General features: G+C 54.9%; 1 protein-coding gene across 1 annotated transcript; it reads right to left on the reverse strand.

Annotated features, from left to right (window-relative positions):
- Positions 1–1,890: 1,890 nt before the first annotated feature.
- On the reverse strand, positions 1,891–26,183 carry RNF121 (ring finger protein 121). The gene is made up of 9 exons (XM_077298883.1): positions 26,054–26,183; positions 12,728–12,768; positions 12,435–12,576; positions 12,004–12,158; positions 6,291–6,398; positions 5,298–5,418; positions 5,058–5,191; positions 2,873–2,974; positions 1,891–2,587 (listed from the first exon to the last, which is right to left on the reverse strand). Exons 1-9 carry the CDS (start codon positions 26,123–26,125, stop codon positions 2,467–2,469), a joined length of 996 nt encoding a protein of 331 aa, XP_077154998.1. The 5' UTR covers positions 26,126–26,183; the 3' UTR covers positions 1,891–2,466.
- Between the last annotated feature and the right edge of the window lie 208 nt (positions 26,184–26,391).

A 26,391-nucleotide genomic window follows, 5' to 3' on the forward strand; every position in this document is an offset into this window, starting at 1 on the left:
CTCCCCAGTGTACAGTAATGGAGGAGAACCCGAGTCGGCACAAGATGGATGGTCAGTGTGTCCCCCGCCGCTCCCTGGTGTGGGGTAATGGAGGAGAACCCGAGGCGGCACAAGATGGATGGTCAGTGTGTCCCCCGCCGCTCCCCGATGTAGCGTAATGGAGGAGAACCAGAGGCGGCACAAGATGGTCAGTGTGTCCCCTGCTGCTCCCCAGTGTGGGGTAATGGAGGAGAACCCGAGGCGGCACAAGATGGATGGTCAGTGTGTCCCCCGCCGCTCCCAGTGTGGGGTAATGGAGGAGAACCAGAGGTGGCACAAGATGGATGGTCAGTGTGTCCCCCGCCGCTCCCCAGTGTGGGGTAATGGAGGAGAACTCGAGGCGGCACAAGATGGATGGTCAGTGTGTCCCCCGCCGTTCCCTGATGTAGGGTAATGGAGGGGAACCCGAGGCGGCACAAGATGGATGGTCAGTGTCCCCCGCCGCTCCCTGATGTAGGGTAATGGAGGAGAACCTGAGGTGGCACAAGATGGATGGTCAGTGTGTCACCCGTCGCTCCCCGCTGTGGGGTAATGGAGGAGAACCTGAGGTGGCACAAGATGGATGGTCAGCGTGTCCCCCGCCGCTCCCAGGTGTGGGGTAATGGAGGAGAACCTGAGGCGGCACAAGATGGATGGTCAGTGTGTCCCCCGCCGCTCCCCGGTGTGGGGTAATGGAGAACCTGAGGTGGCACAAGATGGATGGTCAGCGTGTCCCCCGCCGCTCCCAGGTGTGGGGTAATGGAGGAGAACCTGAGGCGGCACAAGATGGATGGTCAGTGTGTCCCCCGCCGCTCCCCGGTGTGGGGTAATGGAGAACCTGAGGTGGCACAAGATGGATGGTCAGTGTGTCCCCCACCGCTCCCCGATGTAGGGTAATGGAGGGGAACCTGAGGTGGCACAAGATGGATGGTCAGTGTGTCCCCCGCCGCTCCCTGATGTAGGGTAATGGAGGGGAACCCGAGGCGGCACAAGATGGATGGTCATCGTGTCCCCTGCCGCTCCCAGGTGTGGGGTAATGGAGGAGAACCCGAGGCGGCACAAGATGGATGGTCAGTGTGTCCCCCGCCACTCCCTGATGTAGGGTAATGGAGGAGAACCCGAGGCGGCACAAGATGGATGGTCAGCGTGTCCCCCGCAGCTCCCCGGTGTGGGGTAATGGAGGAGAACCCGAGGCGGCACAAGATGGATGGTCAGTGTGTCCCCCGCCGCTCCCTGGTGTGGGGTAATGGAGGAGAACCCGAGGCGGCACAAGGTGGATAGTCAGTGTGTCCCCCGTCGCTCCCCGATGTAGCGTATTGGAGGAGAACCCGAGGCGCCACAAGATGGTCAGTGCGTCCCCCGCTGCTCCCCGATGTACAGTAATGGAGGAGAACCCAAGGCGGCACAAGATGGTCAGTGTGTCTCCCGCTGCTCCCCGGTGTACGGTAATGGAGGAGAACCCGAGGCGGCACAATATGGATGGTCAGTGTGCCTGCGCCGCTCCCCGATGTAGCGTAATGGACGAGAACCCGAGGCGCCACAAGATGGTCAGTGTGTCCCCCGCCGCTCCCCAGTGTACAGTAATGGAGGAGAACCCGAGTCGGCACAAGATGGATGGTCAGTGTGTCCCCCGCCGCTCCCTGGTGTGGGGTAATGGAGGAGAACCCGAGGCGGCACAAGATGGATGGTCAGTGTGTCCCCCGCCGCTCCCCGATGTAGCGTAATGGAGGAGAACCAGAGGCGGCACAAGATGGTCAGTGTGTCCCCTGCTGCTCCCCAGTGTGGGGTAATGGAGGAGAACCCGAGGCGGCACAAGATGGATGGTCAGTGTGTCCCCCGCCGCTCCCAGTGTGGGGTAATGGAGGAGAACCAGAGGTGGCACAAGATGGATGGTCAGTGTGTCCCCCGCCGCTCCCCAGTGTGGGGTAATGGAGGAGAACTCGAGGCGGCACAAGATGGATGGTCAGTGTGTCCCCCGCCGCTCCCCGGTGTGGGGAAATGGAGAACCAGAGGTGGCACAAGATGGATGGTCAGTGTGTCCCCCGCCGCTCCCCGGTGTGGGGTAATGGAGGAGAACCAGAGGCGGCAGAAGGTGGATGGTCAGGGTGCCCCCCGCCGCTCGGTAATGAAGGAGAACCCAAGGCGGCACAAGGCGCTGAAGCATTTCAGTGGTTGATGGAAGAACTAAACCCAGATTCCATGTGGTGCCAAATAAAAAATACAGACGATACGGCGCTACAAATAAATAATACAACAACAACCGGCAATTCTCCAGAGCGGCAACGGCGGCGACTAACACTGCGGAGAAGAGCGTCCAAGCAGCTCCAGGGGCTAAAACAAAAAAAAGGGGAAAAAAAAAAAAAACAAGAAAAATCCAGAGAAGGCGCCGCCGGCATCACTGCCTCCTCTCCAGATGGTGCCGGGAACTTGGGAAGTGGTGGAGACGGCTCATTCCAGCCCCAGGATATAGTTAATGCCCTGAACCAGTCCAATAATGACGGGCTGCCATGCCACCAGGTACCGTAACCAGTCCAGCAGCTGTCCGTACATGACGTGAGGCCGCTCCCAGCTGCACGCACGAGTCAAGGAGGCAAAATCTCTATCTGGAAAAATGCAGCCATGTATTTCTGATGCTGGACCGCCCCTTTAACCACCACCACCACAATGTTATGTAGGATCGCGCCCCTCCACCCTCTGCTGTCAATACAGGGTCCCCAATAATTCTCCCCTATGACCGTGTTCAGATGTGACGGACAGATCACCAGCAGAGATGTCTGCGACGGAACAATACGCCGGTTACTTTCCATCACGTCTGATCACGGCCTCCACCACAGACCCCCGGAGTTTAGGATACGGGTTACTGAACATCCGCTTCAGGTCCACCTTCTCCTTGCAGTACGGACACGTCTGTTTCTTCCCCACGATGCACCAGCCACGGATACAGAACTCGTGGAAGCTGAAGATGGCGACGTTAAGGCAAACACCAGCAGGTTAAGAGTACATACAGACACAGCACAAGCCCCCCAGGACGCCCTCACCTCCCTGAACCCAACCCTCCGGCCACAGTGCCTCTCCAACAGCCACCCTCCGGCCCCAGAGCAGCCACAATCCCAAACATTCTGAGCCCTGGGCGCCTTCCCAACCCCAAGTCTCTGGCCCCCAGCACCTTCCCAATCCTGACCCTCCCTGCGCCTTCCCAACCTCAACGCTGCAGGGCCCCGGCTCATTTCCAGCCCCTTCCGAACCTCGACCCTACAGGCCCCGGCATCCCCACAACCATTAGAGCCCCAGTGCCTCCCTGACACCAACCCTACAGGCCCCAGCACTAGTCCGTTCCCGACCCCCAGCCAAGGTACCTCTCTGACCCCAACCCACCAGGCCCTGGTGCCTCCCTGACCTCCAGCACCTTCCCGTCTCTTTATGCCAGACTTCTCCCTGACGCTAAGTGCTTTCGCCGAATCTCCAGCCCAGGTGCCACCCCGACCGGCAGCGCCTTCCGGACCCTCTGCGCCTACGCAACTTCGACCCTGTGAGGCACCAGCACCTTTCGAACCTCGATGCATCTCCAAGCTGCAGTGCCTTCCTGACCCCTCAGCCAAGACGCCTCTCTAACCTCAACCCACCAGGTCCCTGCGTCTCTCTGACCCTCAGCACCTCCCCGACTCTGCAGCCCAGACGCCTACCTGACCCTCAGCGCCTTCCCAACTCTCCAGCCCAAAAGCCTCCCTGACCCTCGGCACCTCCCCAACCCAGGCACCTCCCTGATCCTCATCACCTCCCCAACCCTCCAACCCAGGCGCCTCCCTGACCCTCAGCATCTTCCCGACTCTCCAGCCCAGGCGCTGAACTGACCCTCAACACCTTCCTGACTCTCCAGCCCCGGTAGCTCCCTGACCCTCAGCACCTTCCTGACCCTACAGCCCAGACGCCTCCCTGACCCTCAGCACCTCCCTGACTCTCCAGCCCAGGCGCCTCCGTGACCCTCAACACCTTCCTGACCCTACAGCCCAGGCGCCTCCCTGACCCTCAGCACCTCCCCGACGCTCCAGCCCAGGCAGCTCTCTGACCCTCAGCACCTTCCTGACATTACAGCCCAGACACCTCCCTGACCCTCAGCACCTTCCTGACCCTACAGCCCAGGCGCCTCCCTGACCCTCAGCATCTTCCCGACTCTCCAGCCCAGGAGCTTCCCTGACCCTCAACACCTTCCCGACTCTCCAGTCCAGGTGGCTCCCTGACCCTCAGCACCTTCCTGACCCTACAGCCCAAACACCTCCCTGACCCTCAGCACCTCCCTGACTCTCCAGCCCAGGCACCTCCCTGACCCTCGGCACCTTCCTGAGCCTACAGCCCAGGCGCCTCCCTGACCCTCAGCACCTCCCCGACGCTCCAACCCAGGCGGCTCCCTGACCCTCAGCACCTTCCTGACCCTACAGCCCAGACGCCTCCCTGACCCTCAGCACCTCCCTGACTCTCCAGCCCAGGCACCTCCCTGACCCTCAGCACCTTCCTGACCCTACAGCCCAGGCGCCTCCCTGACCCTCAGCACCTCCCCGACGCTCCAACCCAGGCGGCTCCCTGACCCTCAGCACCTTCCTGACCCTACAGCCCAGACGCCTCCCTGACCCTCAGCACCTCCCCAACCCTCCAACCCAGGCGCCTCCCTGACCCTCAACACCTTCCCGACTCTCCAGCCCAGGCGCCTCCCTGACCCTCAGCACCTCCCCGGCTCTCCAGCCCAGGCGGCTCCCTGACCCTCAGCACCTTCCTGACCCTACAGCCCAGGCGCCTCCCTGACCCTCAGCACCTTCCCGACTCTCCAGCCCAGACGCCTCACTGACCCTCTGGGCCCCAAACCTACGAAACATCTTCAGTCTCTCTTGCAGCATCTTTTCTACACCCCCAGCCATTGTCACCAGCCCATATTTAATCGAGTTTAGCTGACATTCCCCCAGTATGCGGCCTGCCCCGCTGGGTGTCTTTGGTGTGATGGCCATCCCTGTCCTCTCCAGCAGGGGGCAGTGCAGGTGTAAGGATACACGTGGTTGCAGGACAGTCTGTACGTGTTCTCGATGATTCCTTCTTCATTCACATCTACGAAGATCCTCTGTCCGCACACAGCGCACACGCTGTCTGAGAGGTGCTTGGTCGGCATCCCCGACGCACTGTAAAACTAAGCGGACAACACAAAGTCACCACAACCCTGCACTACAAGTCCCAGAATGCAGCACGGAAGGTGCGGCCAGTAATGACTGCACAGAAACCAACAGAAAACTTACACCTATGGTGGACGCCATGTAATCCGCGCACATCTCCGCGAAGTCCCGGCCCAGCACCCCGTAATACAGTCCATAGAAAAGCAGAGAGATACCGAAGTCCATGGCGTCCTCCGGTTTTATGCTGCAAGACAAAACCCGAAGAGCATGAACAGTTACACCAATACGTCCCGTATGGTGGGGGATGTGGGGTGATAGCGGCACGCGGTCAGAGCTTGGGTTGGGGTGATGGAGGCACGCGGTCAGGGGTCGGGCTGGGGTGATGGAGGCACGTGGTCAGGGGTCGGGTTGGGGTGATGGAGGCACGCGGTCAGAGCCTCGGGGGTGATGGAGGCAAGCGGTCAGAGCCTCGGGGGTGATGGAGGCACGCGGTCAGAGCCTCGGGGGTGATGGAGGCAAGCGGTCAGAGCTCAGGGGGTGATGGAGGCACGCGGTCAGAGCCCTGGGGGGTGATGGAGGCACGCGGTCAGAGCTCGGGGGGTGATGGAGGCACACGGTCAGAGCCTCGGGGGTGATGGAGGCACGCGGTCAGAGCTCGGGGGGTGATGGAGGCACGCGGTCAGAGCCTCGGGGGGTGATGGAGGCACGCGGTCAGAGCCTCGGGGGGTGATGGAGGCACGCGGTCAGAGCCTCGGGGGGTGATGGAGGCACGCGGTCAGAGCCTCGGGGGGTGATGGAGGCACGCGGTCAGAGCCTCGGGGGGTGATGGAGGCACGCGGTCAGAGCCTCGGGGGGTGATGGAGGCACGCGGTCAGAGCCTCGGGGGGTGATGGAGGCACGCGGTCAGAGCTTGGATGCCGCATTCTCCATAAGATTCCCAGTGCTTCAGGCTCCACACTGCCCCCGGTGTACAGCAGCAGACATAGCAGGCCTGCTCTAAGTGGCAGAGAGGAGACCTCTAGTGGAGAGAAGACGTATCGCATCTGAAGATCAAGAAATCAATTGTTCGAAGATTCTGCTCCAGAAAATGAGAAATGTCGGCAGACACAGACTTACCGGAACAACAGGTTCAGACCGAAGAGCGTGAACATCACAGCTATGTATCCCACAATGCCCGTGGCATAGCTCATCTTATACAGCAGCAAGAACCATTTATACACCAGCCTGGAAAGGAAAGTACAGAAAGCAGAATAGTGAGTGCAGCTCTGGGGTATAATACAGGATGTAACTCAGGATCAGTAATGTATTTTATGTACACAGTGACTGCACCAGCAGAATAGTGAGTGCAGCTCTGGGGTATAATACAGGATGTAACTCAGGATCAGTAATGTAATGTATGTACACAGTGACTGCACCAGCAGAATAGTGAGTGCAGCTCTGGGGTATAATACAGGATGTAACTCAGGATCAGTAATGTATGTACACAGTGACTGCACCAGCAGAATAGTGAGTGCAGCTCTGGAGTATAATACAGGGTGTAACTCAGGATCAGTAATGTAATGTATGTACACAGTGACTGCACCAGCAGAATAGTGAGTGCAGCTCTGGAGTATAATACAGGATGTAACTCAGGATCAGTAATGTAATGTATGTACACAGTGACTGCACCAGCAGAATAGTGAGTGCAGCTCTGGGGTATAATACAGGATGTAACTCAGGATCAGTAATGTAATGTATGTACACAGTGACTGCACTAGCAGAATAGTGAGTGCAGCTCTGGGGTATAATACAGGATGTAACTCAGGATCAGTAATGTAATGTATGTACACAATGACTGCACCAGCAGAATAGTGAGTGCAGCTCTGGGGTATTATACAGGATGTAACTCAGGATCAGTAATGTAATATATGTACACAGTGACTACACCAGCAGAATAGTGAGTGCAGCTCTGGGGTATAATACAGGATATAACTCAGGATCAGTAATGTAATGTATGCACACAGTGACTGCACCAGCAGAATAGTGAGTGCAGCTCTGGAGTGTAATACAGGATGTAACTCAGGATCAGTAATGTAATGTATGTACACAGTGACTGCACCAGCAGAATAGTGAGTGCAGCTCTGGGGTATTATACAGGATGTAACTCAGGATCAGTAATGTAATGTATGTACACAATGACTGCACCAGCAGAATAGTGAGTGCAGCTCTGGGGTATTATATAGGATGTAACTCAGGATCAGTAATGTAATATATGTACACAGTGACTACACCAGCAGAATAGTGAGTGCAGCTCTGGGGTATAATACAGGATATAACTCAGGATCAGTAATGTAATGTATGTACACAGTGACTGCACCAGCAGAATAGTGAGTGCAGCTCTGGAGTGTAATACAGGATGTAACTCAGGATCAGTAATGTAATGTATGTACACAGTGACTGCACCAGCAGAATAGTGAGTGCAGCTCTGGGGTATCTCTATGGGCTTTGCAGTGTGATCCCTAGAACTGTGTCCTAGAAGTGTGAAGATTACAGTAGAACTAAAACCAGAAGTGAACCTGAATTGAACCTGAAGGTAACTGGATACAGTCACTGTAAACAATGTTTCAGTTTATTTTCACCCTCACCCCTATAATCCTTAACTTTCTGCTAATCCCCTAATCCCCACACCAAGTAAGGAACTGTTCATCTCTTCTTCAATCCTCCCCATCCATCTCACCTCCTCCTCAGAACTGTTCCTTAACATACAATCCTCTGTCTCCAAGCACAGACAGCCCCCTCATACCCTCTCCTGCTCCCACCTGCTAACACTTTCTCTGCTCCTTCTCACTGCTGGTGATATCTCTCCAAATCCTGGTCCTCCTCACCATATCCCCACAGTCAGTTCTACCTCCCATCCACGCTCCATCACAAACTTCCGTAACCTCTCTAACCTTATACCCATTCGCCCAGCCCCCGCTTCCCCAGTCCCACTAACAGGAGCTCTGTGGAACGCTCGCTCTGTCTGTAACAAGCTTTCCTACATCCATGATCTTTTTGTTACTATCAAGCTTTCCTTCCTCTCCATCACAGAAACCTGGCTCACCCCTTCTGACACAGCCTCCCCTGCTGCACTCTCTTACGGTGGCTTCCACCTTTCGCACACACCCCGCCCCAGCAGCAAACATGGCAGAGGAGTTGGTTTTCTCCTGTCAGATAACTGCTCCTTCACCCCAATCCCACTGCCACCCTCTGTTACCCTCCCTTCCTTTGAGGTGCACTCTGTGCGCATCTACTCCCCCTCCAACTGCCTGCCATTTACCGCCCCCCAGGGCCAGCCACCACCTTCTTTGACCACTTCACCACCTGGCTACTTCATTTCCTTTCCGCAGGCATCCCCACTATCATCATGGACGACTTCAACATCCCCATTGACACTTCCCTCTCAGCTGCCACTAAACTTCTATCTCTCACTTTCTCCTTCGGCCTCACTCAATGGTCTTCTACAGCCACTCACAAAGATGGTCACACACTGGACCTCATCTTCACCCGCCTCTGCTCCCTATCTAACCTCTCTAACTCACCTCTTCCTGACCACAACCTTCTCACATTCTCTTCCCTCTCCACTCCATGTGTACAAACCCCACCACACAAACTTTCACACCCTCGCAGAAATCTTAAACACCTTGATCTACATTCACTCTCTGAATCCCTCCTCCCTCTCACAGATATAAGTTCCTTACACAATGCAGATGACGCTGCTGCTCTATATAACACCACAATAGCTGTAGCTTTGGAATCTGCTGCCCCACTTACACATACCAAAGCTCGCAAAATCAACAGACAGCCCTGGCACACCAGCCTGACCAAAGAACTGAGGCGAGCTTCCAGGGCTGCTGAGCGCAGATGGAAAAGATCCCACTCCAACGAGCACTTCATCGCATTCAAACAGTCCCTCACTACTTTCAAGACCACACTCGCCACAGCTAAACAAACCTACTTCTCATCTCTCATATCCTCCCTGTCTCACAACCCTAAACAGTTATTCAACACCTTCAACTCTCTTGTCTGTCCCCCAGCACCTCCTCCCTCCCCACTTATCTCCGCTGAAGACTTTGCCTCATTTTTCAAGCAGAAGATTGATAACATCAGAGACAAATTTGGTCAATAACCCCCAGAGACCTTCCTCCTAACTGCTCAGCCCTCCATCTCCAAAACCACCTTCTCCACCATTACCGAAGATCGACTCTCCACTCTACTCTCAAGATCGCATCTCACCACCTGTGCACTTGACCCGCTCCCATCCCACTTCATCCCAAACCTCACCACAGTCTTCATCCCAACCCTAACCCATCTCTTCAACCTATCACTAACAACTGGTGTTTTCCCCTCAAGCTTTAAACATGCCTCCATCACACCTATCCTCAAAAAGCCCTCTCTTGACCCATCCTCTGTATCTAGCTATCGCCCTATATCACTTCTGCCCTATGCCTCCAAACTACTGGAACAACATGTCTACCTTGAACTATCCTCCCATCTCTCTTCCTGCTCCCTCTTTGACCGCTTACAATCTGGCTTCCGGTCACACCATTCCACTGAAACTGCCCTAACTAAGGTCAACAATGACCTCTTAACCGCCAAGAGCAAGCGACACTACTCTGTCCTCATCCTCCTGGACCTGTTGGCTGCCTTTGACACAGTGGACCATTCCCTATTATTACAGACCCTCTCATCCCTTGGCATCACAGACTTGGCCCTATCCTGGATCTCATCATACCTAACAGACCGGACATTCAGCGTCTCCCACTCACACACCACCTCCTCACCTCGCCCCCTATCTGTCGGAGTTCCACAAGGTTCAGTCCTAGGGCCCCTGCTCTTCTCCATTTACACTTTTGGCCTGGGACAGCTCATAGAATCTCATGGCTTCCAGTATCACCTCTATGCTGATGACACACAGATCTACATCTCTGGACCAGATATCACCTCCCTACTAACCAGAATCCCTCAATGTCTGCCCGCTATTTCAACCTTCTTCTCCGCTAGATTTCTGAAACTTAACATGGTCATAAACAGAATTCATCATCTTTCCCCCATCTCACGTGACCCCCCCCCACGAACCTATCCATTACAGTAAATGGCTGCCCACTCTCCCCAGTCCCACAAGCTCGCTGCCTCGGGGTAATCCTTGACGCTGATCTCTCCTTCAAACCACATATCCAAGCCCTTTCCACCTACTGCCGACTTCAACTCAAAAATATTTCACGGATCCGTACATTCCTCAACCAAGAATCTGCAAAAACCCTAGTCCATGCCCTCATCATCTCCCGCCTCGACTACTGTAACCTCCTGCTCTGTGGCCTCCCCTCTAACACTCTCGCACCCCTCCAATCTATTCTAAACTCTGCTGCCCGACTAATCCACCTGTCCCCCCGCTATTCCCCGGCCTCTCCCCTCTGTCAGTCCCTCCACTGGCTCCCCATTGCCCAGAGACTCCAGTACAAAACCCTAACCATGACATACAAAGCCATCCACAACCTGTCTCCTCCATACATCTGTGACCTCGTCTCCCGGTACTTTCCTACACCCAACCTCCGATCCTCACAAGATCTCCTTCTCTACTCCCCTCTCATCTCCTCTTCCCACAATCGCATACAAGATTTCTCTCGCGCATCACCCCTACTCTGGAACCCTCTACCACAACATATCAGACTCTCGCCCACCATCGAAACCTTCAAAAAGAGCCTGAAGACCGACCTCTTCCGACAAGCCTACAACCTGCAGTAACCACCGATCAACCAACCGCTGCACGATCAGCTCTACCCTCACCTACTGTATCCTCACCCATCCCTTGTAGATTGTGAGCCCTCGCGGGCAGGGTCCTCTCTCCTCCTGGACTAGTCGTGACTTGTGTTGTTTAAGATTATTTTACTTGCTTTTATTATGTATACCCCTCCTCACATGTAAAGCGCCATGGAATAAATGGCGCTATAATAATAAATAATAATAATACAGGATGTAACTCAGGATCAGTAATGTAATGTATGTACACAGTGACTGCACCAGCAGAATAGTGAGCGCAGCTCTGGGGTATAATACAGGATGTAACTCAGGATCAGTAATGTAATGTAAGTACACAGTGACTGCACCAGCAGAATAGTGAGTGCAGCTCTGGAGTATAATACAGGATGTAACTCAGGATCAGTAATGTAATGTATGTACACAGTGACTGCACCAGCAGAATAGTGAGTGCAGCTCTGGAGTATAATACAGGAGGTAACTCAGGATCAGTAATGTAATGTATGTACACAGTGACTGCACCAGCAGAATAGTGAGTGCAGCTCTGGAGTATAATACAGGAGGTAACTCAGGATCAGTAATGTATGTACACAGTGACTGCACCAGCAGAATAGTGAGCGCAGCTCTGGGGTATAATACAGGATGTAACTCAGGATCAGCAATGTAATGTAAGTACACAGTGACCGCACCAGCAGAATAGTGAGTGCAGCTCTGGAGTATAATATAGGATGTAACTCAGGATCAGTAATGTAATGTAAGTACACAGTGACCGCACCAGCAGAATAGTGAGTGCAGCTCTGGAGTATAATATAGGATGTAACTCAGGATCAGTAATGTAATGTATGCACACAGTGACTGCACCAGCAGAATAGTGAGTGCAGCTCTGGAGACTGTAATACAGGATCAGTGTAAGTAATGTATGGAGACAGTGACTCCACTTTTCATTAACCCTTCATGTGCTGTGCAATGTTACAGAGAGGTGGACATGCCGCTGAATGACCCTTCTAATTTCTGGTCAGCACAGAGGTCTCCGCTTGCAGCCTGCGGCGCTCACCTTGGGGTGGTTTGTTCCAGTGGTTTCCTTGTGGCTTTGTAGGTAATAAATGCGGTGACCAGAGAGAAGAGGATCCAGATTCCCAGGAATCTCCACCAGTGCAGCTTCACTGTGAAATACACAGGAACGATCCACATCTGGAACAGCGTCACCATCTGCGAGAACACACAGAGCCCAAGATGTGATCAACCAACCGGTCACATCCACAGCTGCAGTTGTGGCAACCCTCCAGCTGGATAGAGGCTGCAGCTCCGGATGTGACTGGAGTATAACAGCTGTCGGCGGTGTCCAGGCTGCAGACCACTGCTCTGACTCCTGCCCCAGACTGGCACAGGACGCGTCACCTCCTGGGGCTGGTGCGGGCAGTGACGGGGGTCCGTGAGCCGCACAGCGCTGCAGACACCCCCCTCTTACCGTACGTCAGCTCTTACATTGTAGGAGCGCGGGTGTCGCTGCTTCCACTGCACCAGCAGCAGCTGCGCCACCACCAGCGTGGCGATGAGGATAAGGACCATCTCCGCGTGCATCGCCTCGTGGCCACGGTGCTTGGCGTGCATCCTGGCGTGCTCCACCCTGCAACCAGACAGACATAATAGCACAGCATCTACTACTGCCGACAACCCCTGTACATCCTGCTCAAGAGGCTGTCAGTCCCATACAAACGTCCACCACGGCCTGGTCCGCACCGTCACTGCCGCATATAAAGGCAGTAATGACGTCTCACCTCCATCGCTCCTCCGGGGCGAGGTCAGACAGGTCCACCTGCTGGGAAGAAAGCGACAGTGAAGCCCCCGAAACAGAGAGGGCCGAGCGTCCTCCTACATGAGACCCCACGGCCCAGTAATAAGACGCGGCACATTATAACCTCCGGGGATATGTGCAGAGGATCATCACAAGCTCCGGAGCCAGGTCCAAGCTGCAGAGTGAAGGTCACAGCGCAGTTCACACTCCGCAATCAGCAGTGGGAGAACAAACATCCCCCGCGACAAGACAAAAACCAGCAGCGTCCTCACTACCACCCTCATCCGCTCAGACACAGCAGAGATCAGAGCACAACCAGCAGCATCCTCACTACCACCCTCATCCGCTCACAGCAGAGAGATCGGAGCACAACCAGCAGCGTCCTCACTACCACCCTCATCCGCTCAGACACAGCAGAGATCGGAGCACAACCAGCAGCGTCCTCACTACCACCCTCATCCGCTCAGACCCAGCAGAGATCGGAGCACAACCAGCAGCGTCCTCACTACCACCCTCATTCGCTCAGACCCAGCAGAGATCGGAGCACAACCAGCAGCGTCCTCACTACCACCCTCATCCGCTCAGACCCAGCAGAGATCGGAGCACAACCAGCAGCGTCCTCACTACCACCCTCATCCGCTCAGACCCAGCAGAGATCGGAGCACAACCAGCAGCGTCCTCACTACCACCCTCTTCCGCTCAGACACAGCAGAGATCGGAGCACAACCAGCAGCGTCCTCACTACCACCCTCATCTGCTCAGACACAGCAGAGATGGGAGCACAACCAGCAGCGTCCTCACTACCACCCTCATCCGCTCAGACACAGCAGAGATGGGAGCACAACCAGCAGCGTCCTCACTACCACCCTCATCCGCTCAGACCAAGCAGAGATCGGAGCACAACCAGCAGCGTCCTCACTACCACCCTCATCCGCTCACAGCAGAGATCGGAGCACAACCAGCAGCGTCCTCACTACCACCCTCATCCGCTCAGACACAGCAGAGATCGGAGCACAACCAGCAGCGTCCTCACTACCACCCTCATCCGCTCAGACACAGCAGAGATCGGAGCACAACCAGCAGCGTCCTCACTAAAACCCTCATCCGCTCAGACACAGCAGAGAGATCGGAGGACAACCAGCAGCGTCCTCACTACCACCCTCATCCGCTCAGACACAGCAGAGATCGGAGCACAACCAGCAGCGTCCTCACTACCACCCTCATCCGCTCAGACACAGCAGAGATCGGAGCACAACCAGCAGCGTCCTCACTACCACCCTCATCTGCTCAGACACAGAAGAGATCGGAGCACAACCAGCAGCGTCCTCACTACCACCCTCATCCGCTCAGACACAGAAGAGATCGGAGCACAACCAGCAGCGTCCTCACTACCAGCCTCATCCGCTCACAGCAGAGAGATCGGAGCACAACCAGCAGCGTCCTCACTACCACCCTCATCCGCTCAGACACAGCAGAGATCAGAGCACAACCAGCAGCGTCCGCTCATAGTAGAGAGATCGGAGCACAACGAGCAGCGTCCTCACTACCACCCTCATCAGCTCAGACACAGCAGAGATCGGAGCACAACCAGCAGCGTCCGCTCACAGCAGAGAGATCGAAGCACAACCAGCAGCGTCCTCACTACCACCCTCATCCGCTCAGACACAGCAGAGAGATTGGAGCACAACCAGCAGCGTCCTCACTACCACCCTCATCCGCTCAGACACAGCGGAGATCAGAGCACAACCAGCAGCGTCCTCACTACCACCCTCATCCGCTCAGACCCAGCAGAGATCGGAGCACAACCAGCAGCGTCCTCACTACCACCCTCATCCGCTCAGACCCAGCAGAGATCAGAGCACAACCAGCAGCGTCCTCACTACCACCCTCATCCGCTCAGACCCAGCAGAGATCGGAGCACAACCAGCAGCGTCCTCACTACCACCCTCATCTGCTCAGACACAGAAGAGATCGGAGCACAACCAGCAGCGTCCTCACTACCACCCTCATCCGCCCACAGCAGAGAGATCGGACCACAACCGGCAGCGTCCTCACTACCACCCTCATCCGCTCAGACACAGCGGAGATCGGAGCACAACCAGCAGCGTCCTCACTACCACCCTCATCCGCCCACAGCAGAGAGATCGGACCACAACCTGCAGCGTCCTCACTACCACCCTCATCCGCTCAGACACAGCGGAGATCGGAGCACAACCAGCAGCGTCCTCACTACCACCCTCATCCGCTCAGACCCAGCAGAGATCGGAGCACAACCAGCAGCGTCCTCACTATCACCCTCATCCGCTCAGACCCAGCAGAGATCAGAGCACAACCAGCAGCGTCCTCACTACCACCCTCATCCGCTCACAGCAGAGATCGGAGCACAACCAGCAGCGTCCTCACTACCACCTTCATCCGCTCACAGCAGAGATCGAAGCACAACCAGCAGCGTCCTCACTACCACCCTCATCCGCTCACAGCAGAGAGATCGGAGCACAACCAGCAGCGTCCTCACTACCACCCTCATCCGCTTACAGCAGAGAGATCGGAGCACAACCGGCAGCGTCCTCACTACCACCCTCATCCACCCACAGCAGAGATCGGAGCACAACCAGCAGCGTCCTCACTACCACCCTCATCCGCTCAGACACAGCAGAGATCGGAGCACAACCAGCAGCGCCCTCACTACCACCCTCATCCGCTCACAGCAGAGATCGGAGCACAACCAGCAGCGTCCTCACTACCACCCCTGTTGTGAATCTGCTTTTGGGCTCCTTCTGGTGGTGGCTAGTGGTACTGGTGACTCGGGTGTGTTTTCTTTCTCAGTTCACCTGTTTACATCAGTAGTGGGGAGTTCCTATTTATTCCTGCTCTTCAGTCATTGCCTTGCCGGCCATCAATGTAACCAGAGCCTTTCTGTTGCATGTTCCTGCTCCTAGACTACTGATCAGCTAAGTTGGACTCTTAGTCCTAAGTTTGTTTGCATTTTTTGTTCCAGTTTACAGTTATATCATTCTCTGTAGCTGGAAGCTCTTGTGGGCTGAAATTACCACTCCGGTGTCATGAGTTGACACATGAGTCTTAAAGTAATTTCAGGATGGTATTTTAAAAGGGTTTTCAGCTGACCGTGCAGTTCCCTTTTGTATCTTTCTACTATCTAGTAAGCGGACCTCGCTTTGCTGAACCTACCTTCATACTGCGTATGTCTTTTCCTCTGAACTCACCGTCAATATATGTGGGGGGCTTCTGTCTCCTTTTTGGGGGAATTTCCCTAGAGGTAAGCCAGGTCTGTTTTTTCCTCTACTAGGGTAAGTTAGTTCTCCGGCTGGCGAGAGACGTCTAGGGATAAAACGTAGGCACGCCCCCCGGCCACTACTAGTTGTGTGGTAGGTTTAGCTCACGGTCAGCTCGAGATTCTATCACCCAAGAGCTCGTCCGTTATTTATGTGTCCTGACGTTCCCCTGCCATTGGGAACCATGACAGTATGGCCGGCCAAGTGTTAAAACTGTTGGCAGAAGAAAGGAGAGAAAAAGAAGTCTGCAAATTTTTTTTTTTTTTTTTTCCTTGGTGCTTGCTCTATAGTTGAATCAGTTGCATTTCAGCTCTAATTGCAGTCTTTGTCTCCCTCTCCTTCTAACCCTTGAATGGCTGTGATCTCACCTGCTTAAAATGGATCCTCAGAGTTTGGCTATAGGGGTGAATAATCTTGCCACAAAAGTTCAAGATTTACAGGATTTTGTTATACATGCTCCTATATCTGAACCTAGAATTCCTATACCAGAATTTTTCTCCGGAGATAGATCTCGTTTTTTGAATTTCAAATATAATTGTAAATTATTTCCTTGCTGCGAGGTGACCCTCAAGATTGGGCTTTTGCATTGGCACCAGGGGATCCTGCGTTGCTCAATGTGGATGCGTTTTTTCTGGCTTTGGGGTTGCTTTATGAGGAACCTCAGTTAGAACTTCAGGCGGAAAAGGCCTTGATGTCCCTATCTCAAGGGCAAGATGAGGCTGAAATATACTGCCAAAAATTTCGTAAATGGTCTGTGCTTACTCAGTGGAATGAGTGCGCTTTGGCGGCGAATTTCAGAGAGGGTCTCTCTGATGCCATTAAGGATGTTATGGTGGGGTTCCCTGTGCCTGCGGGTCTGAATGAGTCCATGACAATGGCTATTCAGATTGATCGGCGTTTGCGGGAGCGTAAACCTGTGCACCATTTGGCGGTGTCTTCTGAGAAGGCTCCAGAAAATATGCAATGTGATAGAATTCTGTCCAGAAGCGAACGGCAGAATTTTAGGCGAAAAAATGGGTTATGCTTCTATTGTGGTGATTCAACTCATGTTATATCAGCATGCTCTAGACGCACAAAGAAGGTTGATAAGTCTGTTTCAATTGGCACTTTACAGTCTAAGTTTATTCTATCTGTGACCTTGATTTGTTCATTATCGTCAATTACCGCGGACGCCTATGTCGACTCTGGCGCCGCTTTGAGTCTTATGGATTGGTCCTTTGCCAGGCGCTGTGGGTTTGATCTAGAGCCTCTGGAAGTCCCTATACCTCTGAAGGGTATTGATTCTACGCCATTGGCTAGTAATAAACCACAATACTGGACACAAGTGACTATGCGTATGACTCCAGACCATCAGGAGGTGATTCGCTTCCTTGTGTTGTACAATCTACATGATGCTTTGGTGCTCGGATTGCCATGGTTACAATCTCATAATCCAGTCCTTGACTGGAAAGCAATGTCTGTGTTAAGCTGGGGATGTCAGGGGGCTCATGGGGACGTACCTTTGGTTTCCATTTCATCATCTATTCCCTCTGAGATTCCGGCATTTTTGTCTGATTATCGTGATGTTTTTGAGGAGCCTAAGCTTGGTTCACTCCCTCCTCACAGAGATTGCGATTGTACCATAGATCTGATTCCAGGCAGTAAATTTCCAAAGGGTCGTTTGTTTAATTTATCCGTACCTGAACATGTTGCTATGCGAGAGTATATTAAGGAGTCCCTGGAAAAGGGACATATTCGTCCTTCGTCATCTCCCTTAGGAGCCGGTTTTTTCTTTGTATCTAAAAAAGATGGCTCTTTGAGGCCGTGTATTGATTATCGACTCTTGAATAAAATTACAGTCAAATATCAGTATCCTCTGCCACTGCTGACTGATTTGTTTGCTCGCATAAGGGGGGCTAAGTGGTTCTCGAAGATTGATCTTCGTGGGGCGTATAATTTGGTGCGAATTAAGCAGGGGGATGAGTGGAAAACCGCATTTAATACGCCCGAGGGCCATTTTGAGTATTTAGTAATGCCTTTTGGTCTTTCAAATGCCCCTTCAGTCTTTCAGTCCTTTATGCATAACATTTTCCGTGAATATTTGGATAAATTTATGATTGTGTATCTGGATGATATTTTGATTTTTTCGGATGACTGGGACTCATGTCCAACAAGTCAGGAGGGTTTTTCAGGTTTTGCGGGCTAATTCCTTGTGTGTGAAGGGTTCTAAGTGTATTTTTGGGGTTCAAAAGATTTCTTTTTTGGGGTACATTTTTTCCCCTTCTTCCATTGAGATGGATCCTGTCAAAGTTCGGGCTATTTGTGATTGGACGCAACCTACTTCTCTTAAGAGCCTTCAGAAATTCTTGGGCTTTGCTAATTTTTATCGTCGATTTATAACTGGTTTTTCGGATGTTGCTAAACCTTTGACTGATTTGACTAAAAAGGGTGCTGCTGTTGCTGATTGGTCCCCTGCTGCTGTGGAGGCCTTTCGGGAACTTAAGCGCCGCTTTTCGTCTGCCCCTGTGTTGCGTCAGCCTGATGTTGCTCTTCCTTTTCAGGTTGAGGTCGACGCTTCCGAGATCGGAGCTGGGGCGGTTTTGTCGCAGAAAAGTTCCGACTGCTCCGTGATGAGACCTTGTGCGTTCTTTTCTCGAAAATTTTCGCCCGCCGAGCGAAACTATGATATTGGTAATCGGGAGCTTTTGGCTATGAAGTGGGCTTTTGAGGAGTGGCGTCATTGGCTGGAGGGGGCTAGACATCAGGTGGTGGTATTGACCGATCACAAGAATTTGATTTATCTTGAGTCTGCCAAGCGCCTGAATCCTAGACAGGCGCGCTGGTCGTTGTTTTTCTCTCGGTTTAATTTTGTGGTCTCATATCTACCAGGTTCTAAAAATGTGAAGGCAGATGCCCTTTCTAGGAGTTTTGAGCCTGATTCCCCTGGTGATTCTGAACCTACAGGTATCCTTAAGGATGGGGTGATATTATCTGCTGTTTCCCCAGACCTGCGACGGGCTTTGCAGGAGTTTCAGGCGGATAGACCTGATCGTTGCCCGCCTGGTAGACTGTTTGTTCCTGATGATTGGACCAGTAGAGTCATCTCGGAGGTTCATTCTTCTGCGTTGGCAGGTCATGCTGGAATCTTTGGTACTAGGGATTTGGTGGCTAGGTCCTTCTGGTGGCCTTCCCTGTCTCGAGACGTACGAGTTTTTGTGCAGTCTTGTGATGTTTGTGCTCGGGCCAAGCCTTGTTGTTCTCGGGCTAGCGGATTGTTGTTATCTTTGCCTATTCCGAAGAGGCCTTGGACTCACATCTCTATGGATTTTATTTCTGATCTCCCTGCTTCTCAGAAAATGTCTGTCATCTGGGTGGTGTGTGACCGTTTTTCAAAGATGGTTCATTTGGTGCCTTTGCCTAAGTTGCCTTCCTCATCCGAATTGGTTCCTCTGTTTTTTCAAAATGTGGTTCGCTTGCATGGTATTCCGGAAAATATCGTTTCTGACAGGGGGACCCAGTTTGTGTCTAGATTTTGGCGGGCATTCTGTGCCAGGATGGGCATTGATTTGTCTTTTTCGTCTGCGTTCCATCCTCAGACTAATGGCCAGACGGAGCGAACTAATCAGACCTTGGAGACTTATTTGAGGTGTTTTGCGTCTGCGGATCAGGATGACTGGGTTGCCTTTTTGCCTTTGGCAGAGTTTGCCCTCAATAATCGGGCCAGTTCTGCCACTTTGGTTTCTCCTTTCTTTTGCAATTCGGGGTTTCACCCTCGTTTTTCTTCCGGTCAGGTGGAGTCTTCGGATTGTCCTGGAGTGGATACTATGGTGGATAGGTTGCATCGGATTTGGGGACAGGTGGTGGACAATTTGAAGTTGTCCCAGGAGAAGACTCAGCATTTTGCCAACCGCCGTCGTCGTGTTGGTCCTCGTCTTCGTGTTGGGGACTTGGTGTGGTTGTCTTCCCGTTTTGTCCCTATGAGGGTTTCTTCTCCTAAGTTTAAGCCTCGGTTCATCGGTCCTTATAGGATTTTGGAGATTCTTAACCCTGTATCCTTTCGTTTAGACCTTCCGGCATCTTTCGCTATCCATAATGTCTTCCATCGGTCGTTGTTGCGGAGGTATGAGGTGCCGGTTGTTCCTTCTACCGAGCCTCCTGCTCCTGTGCTGGTTGAGGGTGAATTGGAGTATGTTGTGGAGAAAATCTTGGACTCCCGTATTTCCAGACGGAGACTACAATATCTGGTTAAGTGGAAGGGTTATGGTCAAGAAGATAATTCTTGGGTAACTGCTTCTGATGTTCACGCCTCTGATTTGGTTCGTGCCTTTCATAGGGCTCATCCGGATCGCCCTGGTGGTTCTTGTGAGGGTTCTGTGCCCCCTCCTTGAGGGGGGGGTACTGTTGTGAATCTGCTTTTGGGCTCCTTCTGGTGGTGGCTTGCAGTACTGGTGACTCGGGTGTGTTTTCTTTCTCAGTTCACCTGTTTTCATCAGCAGTGGGGAGTTCCTATTTATTCCTGCTCTTCAGTCATTGCCTTGCCGGCCACCAATGTAACCAGAGCCTTTCTGTTGCATGTTCCTGCTTCTAGACTACTGATCAGCTAAGTTGGACTCTTAGTCCTAAGTTTGTTTTGCATTTTTTGTTCCACTTTACAGTTATATCATTCTCTGTAGCTGGAAGCTCTTGTGGGCTGAAATTACCACTCCGGTGTCATGAGTTGACACATGAGTCTTAAAGTAATTTCAGGATGGTATTTTAAAAGGGTTTTCAGCTGACCGTGCAGTTCCCTTTTGTATCTTTCTACTATCTAGTAAGCGGACCTCGCTTTGCTGAACCTACCTTCATACTGCGTATGTCTTTTCCTCTGAACTCACCGTCAATATATGTGGGGGGCTTCTGTCTCCTTTTTGGGGGAATTTCCCTAGAGGTAAGCCAGGTCTGTTTTTTCCTCTACTAGGGTTAGTTAGTCCTCCGGCTGGCGAGAGACGTCTAGGGATAAAACGTAGGCACGCCCCCCGGCCACTATTAGTTGTGTGGTAGGTTTAGCTCACGGTCAGCTCGAGATTCCATCACCCAAGAGCTCGTCCGTTATTTATGTGTCCTGACGTTCCCCTGCCATTGGGAACCATGACACACCCCCATCCGCTCACAGCAGAGAGATCGGAGCACAACCAGCAGCGTCCTCACTACCACCCTCATCCGCTCACAGCAGAGATCGAAGCACAACCAGCAGCGTCCTCACTACCACCCTCATCCGCTCAGACCCAGCAGAGATCGGAGCACAACCAGCAGCGTCCTCACTACCACCCTCATCCGCTCAGACCCAGCAGAGATCGGAGCACAACCAGCAGCGTCCTCACTACCACCCTCATCCGCTTACAGCAGAGAGATCGGAGCACAACCGGCAGCGTCCTCACTACCACCCTCATCCGCTCAGACACAGCGGAGATCGGAGCACAACCAGTAGCGTCCTCACTACCACCCTCATCCGCCCACAACAGAGATCGGAGCACAACCAGCAGCGTCCTCACTACCACCCTCATCCGCTCAGACCCAGCAGAGATCGGAGCACAACCAGCAGCGTCCTCACTACCACCCTCATCCGCTCAGACCCAGCAGAGATCGGAGCACAACCAGCAGCGTCCTCACTACCACCCTCATCCGCTCACAGCAGAGATCGGAGCACAACCAGCAGCGTCCTCACTACCACCCTCATCCGCTCACAGCAGAGATCGAAGCACAACCAGCAGCGTCCTCACTACCACCCTCATCCGCTCAGACACAGCAGAGACATCGGAGCACAACCAGCAGCGTCCTCACTACCACCCTCATCCGCTCAGACACAGCGGAGATCGGAGCACAACCAGCAGCGTCCTCACTACCACCCTCATCCGCTCACAGCAGAGATCGGAGCACAACCAGCAGCGTCCTCACTACCACCCCCATCCGCTCACAGCAGAGATCGGAGCACAACCAGCAGCGTCCTCACTACCACCCTCATCCGCTCACAGCAGAGATCGGAGCACAACCAGCAGCGTCCTCACTACCACCCTCATCCGCTCACAGCAGAGATCGGAGCACAACCAGCAGCGTCCTCACTACCACCCTCATCCGCTTACAGCAGAGAGATCGAAGCACAACCAGCAGCGTCCTCACTACCACCCTCATCCGCTCACAGCAGAGAGATCGGAGCACAACCGGCAGCGTCCTCACTACCATCCTCATCCGCTCAGACACAGCGGAGATCGGAGCACAACCAGCAGCGTCCTCACTATCACCCTCATCCGCTCACAGCAGAGATCGGAGCACAACCAGCAGCGTCCTCACTACCACCCTCATCCGCTCACAGCAGAGAGATCGGAGCACAACCAGCAGCGTCCTCACTATCACCCTCATCCGCTCACAGCAGAGATCGGAGCACAACCAGCAGCGTCCTCACTACCACCCTCATCCGCTCACAGCAGAGAGATCGGAGCACAACCAGCAGCGTCCTCACTACCACCCTCATCCGCTCACAGCAGAGATCGAAGCACAACCAGCAGCGTCCTCACTACCACCCTCATCCGCTCACAGCAGAGAGATCGGAGCACAACCAGCAGCGTCCTCACTACCACCCTCATCCGCTCACAGCAGAGATCGAAGCACAACCAGCAGCGTCCTCACTACCACCCTCATCCGCTCACAGCTCGACCACAGCTGTAGATTTAACCTTCTCAGCGCTGATTAGATCTCTGCTTGCTGTCTGCAAATGAAAATGTTCCAGCTGACATCCAGAGGCTGAAAATCCTTCCTGTCCCAATCCTGCTCTCAGCTGAGGGTTTGTTACAGTTGTATCTAGTCTGGATAACCCTCTAATGTCACAAACTGATACATTGTAACAAACAGCTAAACTAGGAGAACATGTATCCCCTTCCCCTCTGACAGACAGGTGCAGTGAATGGACCCCCAACCCTCCAAGAGGATTGTCGGAGCTGCATCCACCTGTCACAAACCCTCAGCTGTGAGGAGTATCAGGACTGTTCAGGTTCTGCCACTATTCACTACAAGCAGAGATCATGAGCGTGAGGCTAGAATGATTACGACGCTGCAGAACATCGTACAAGGAGGAACCGTCCGTCACTTATCTCCTCATTTATGAGAGGCGCAAAGTGAGGAGGGTTGGGTCCCCCAATAACTACTCCGGGCCGATCGCGCAGTCTTGTATTATTCACTTCTGGGACATCTCCCCCCCCCCCCCCCCCCCGTAACATCCTCCGGGGGGGGGGGGGGGGGTAGAGTGAAGGGTCAGCAGGGAGTGACAGCACATGGGGAGGGGGATGAGAGGTCGTAGGGAGTGGCAGCACAGCACAGGGGGAGGGGGATGAGAGGTCAGTGGGGAGTGACAGCACCGGGGGAGGGGGATGAGGGGTCAGTGGGAAGTGACAGGACCGGGTGATGAGGGGTCAGTGGGGAGTGACAGGACCAGGGGAGAGGGATGAGGGGTCAATGGGGAATGACAGGATCGGGGGAGGAGGATGAGGGGTCAGTGGGGACTGACAGCACCGGGGGAGGGGAATGAAGGGTCAGTTGGGAGTGACAGGACCGGGGGAGGGGGATGAGGGGACAGTGGTGAGTGACAGGACCGGGGGAGGGGAATGAAGGGTCAGTGGGGAGTGACATGACCGGGGGAGGGGAATAAAGGGTCAGTGGGGAGTGACAGGACCGAGGGAGGGGGATGAGAGGTCTGTAGAGAGTGGCAGCCACAGCACAGAGGGAGGGGGATGAGAGGTCAGTGGGGAGTGACAGGACCGGGGGAGGGGGATGAAGGGGCAGTGGGAAGTGACAGCACCGGGGGAGGGGGATGAGGGGTCAGTGGGGAGTGACAGGACCGGGTGATGAGGGGTCAGTGGGGAGTGACAGGACCGGGTGAGAGGGATGAAGGAGCAGTGGGGAGTGACAGGACCGGGGGAGAGGGATGAGGGGTCAATGGGGAATGACAGGATCGGGGGAGGAGGATGAGGGGTCAGTGGGGAGTGACAGGACAGGGGGAGGGGGATGAGGGCAGTGGTGAGTGCCAGCATCGGGGGAGGGGGATGAGGGGACAGTGGTGAGTGACAGCACCGGGGGAGGGGAATGAAGGATCAGTAGGGAGTGACAGGACCGGGGGAGGGGAATGAAGGATCAGTAGGGAGTGACAGGACCGGGGGAGGGGGATGAGGGGAAAGTGGTGAGTGACAGGACCGGGGGAGGGGAATGAAGGATCAGTAGGGAGTGACAGGACTGGGGGAGGGGAATGAGGGGTCAGTGGGGAGTGACAGGACTGGGGGATGAGGGGTCAGTGGGGAGTGACAGGACCAGGGGATGAGGGGTCAGTGGGGAGTGACAGGACCGGGGGAGGGGAATGAGGGGTCAGTGGATTGTGACAGGACCGGGGGAGAGGGATGAGGGGTCAATGGGGAATGACAGGATCGGGGGAGGAGGATGAGGGGTCAGTGGGGAGTGACAGGACCGGGGGAGGGGGATGAGGGGTCAGTGGTGAGTGACAGGACCGGGGGAGGGGGATGAGGGGTCAGTGGTGAGTGACAGGACCGGGGGAGGGGGATGAGGGGTCAGTGGTGAGTGACAGGACCGGGGGAGGGGGATGAGGGGTGTGACAGGACCGGGGGAGGGGGATGAGGGGTCAGTGGGGAGTGACAGGACCGGGGAAGGGGGATGAGGGGTCAGTGGGGAGTGTCAGGACCGGAGGAGGGGGATGAGGGGTCAGTGGGGAGTGACAGGACTGGGGGGGCATGAGGGGGTCAGTGGGGAGTGACAGGACCGGAGGAGGGGGATGAGGGGTCAGTGGGGAGTGACAGGACCGGGGGAGGGGGATGAGGGGGTCAATGGGGAGTGACAGGACCGGGGGAGGGGGATGAGGGGGTCAGTGGGGAGTGACAGGACCGGGGGAGGGGGATGAGGGGGTCAGTGGGGAGTGACAGGACCGGGGGAGGGGGATGAGGGCTCAGTGGGGAGTGACAGGACCGGGGGAGGGGGATGAGGGCTCAGTGGGGAGTGACAGGACCGGGGGATGGGGGATGAGGGGTCAGTGGGGAGTGACAGGACCGGGGGAGGGGAATGAGGGGTCAGTGGGGAGTGACAGGACCGGGGGAGGGGGATGAGGGCTCAGTGGGGAGTGACAGGACCGGGGGAGGGGGATGAGGGCTCAGTGGGGAGTGACAGGACCGGGGGAGGGGGATGAGGGGGTCAGTGGGGAGTAACAGGACCGGGGGAGGGGGATGAGGGCTCAGTGGGGAGTGACAGGACCGGGGGAGGGGGATGAGGGCTCAGTGGGGAGTGACAGGACCGGGGGATGGGGGATGAGGGGTCAGTGGGGAGTGACAGGACCGGGGGAGGGGGATGAGGGGTCAGTGGGGAGTGACGGGCCCAGAGGAAAGGGATGAGGGGTCAGTGGGGAGTGACAGGACTGGGGGAGAGGAGTCAGTGAAAAATGACAGGATTGGGGAGGGGGATGAGGGGTCAGTGGGGAGTGACAGGACCGGGGGAGGGGGATGAGGGGGCACTGGGGAGTGACAGGACCGGGGGAGGGGGATGAGGGGGCACTGGGGAGTGACAGGACCGGGGGAGGGGTCAGTGGGGAGTGACAGGACCGGGGGAGGGGGATGAGGGGTCAGTGGGGAGTGACAGGACCGGGGGAGGGGGATGAGGGTCAGTGGGGAGTGACAGGACCGGGGGAGGAGGATGAGGGGTCAGTGGGGAGTGACAGGACCGGGGGAGGGGGATGAGGGTGCACTGGGGAGTGACAGGACCGGGGGAGGGGGATGAGGGGTCAGTGGAGAGTGACAGGACTGGGGGAGGGGTCAGTGGGGAGTGACAGGACCGGGGGAGGGGGATGAGGGGTCAGTGGGGAGTGACAGGACCGGGGGAGGGGGATGAGGGAGCAGTAAGAGGTGACAGCATATGGCATTGGGTGGTCTTGAGGTGAAGTAGATGGAGGAGGGGGCGCCGTGTGACAGACATGGTGGTGTGCGGGGGTCTGTGCCCTCCCGGCCTCTCCTCACCTCCTCCGCTGCCTCCCTCAGCCCGGCTTCCCCGGCTTCCCCGACTTCCACCTCCAGCACCGCCGCAGCCATCTTTCGCCACGACTGCTTGTTCCGGGAGACATGAACCAATCAGAGAACATCTTCCGGCGCCGCCGCGCATCCAATCACAGGACACAGAGCAGGTTTCCGGCACGTGACCCCTGAGCACGACTGATGACGTCACGAGGCAGCCATGTTGGTACACCCAGACCTTGTTACCAAGGTGTGAATGGCGTTTTCTGTGCGGTATTTTGCTGGAGACCAATTCATTGTACAATCAGCCGGACTGTGTTCTGCATCATGGCGCCGAGTCAGGA

The sequence above is a fragment of the Ranitomeya variabilis genome, chromosome 3 (genome assembly GCF_051348905.1).
Source record: "Ranitomeya variabilis isolate aRanVar5 chromosome 3, aRanVar5.hap1, whole genome shotgun sequence".
NCBI lineage: Eukaryota > Metazoa > Chordata > Amphibia > Anura > Dendrobatidae > Ranitomeya > Ranitomeya variabilis.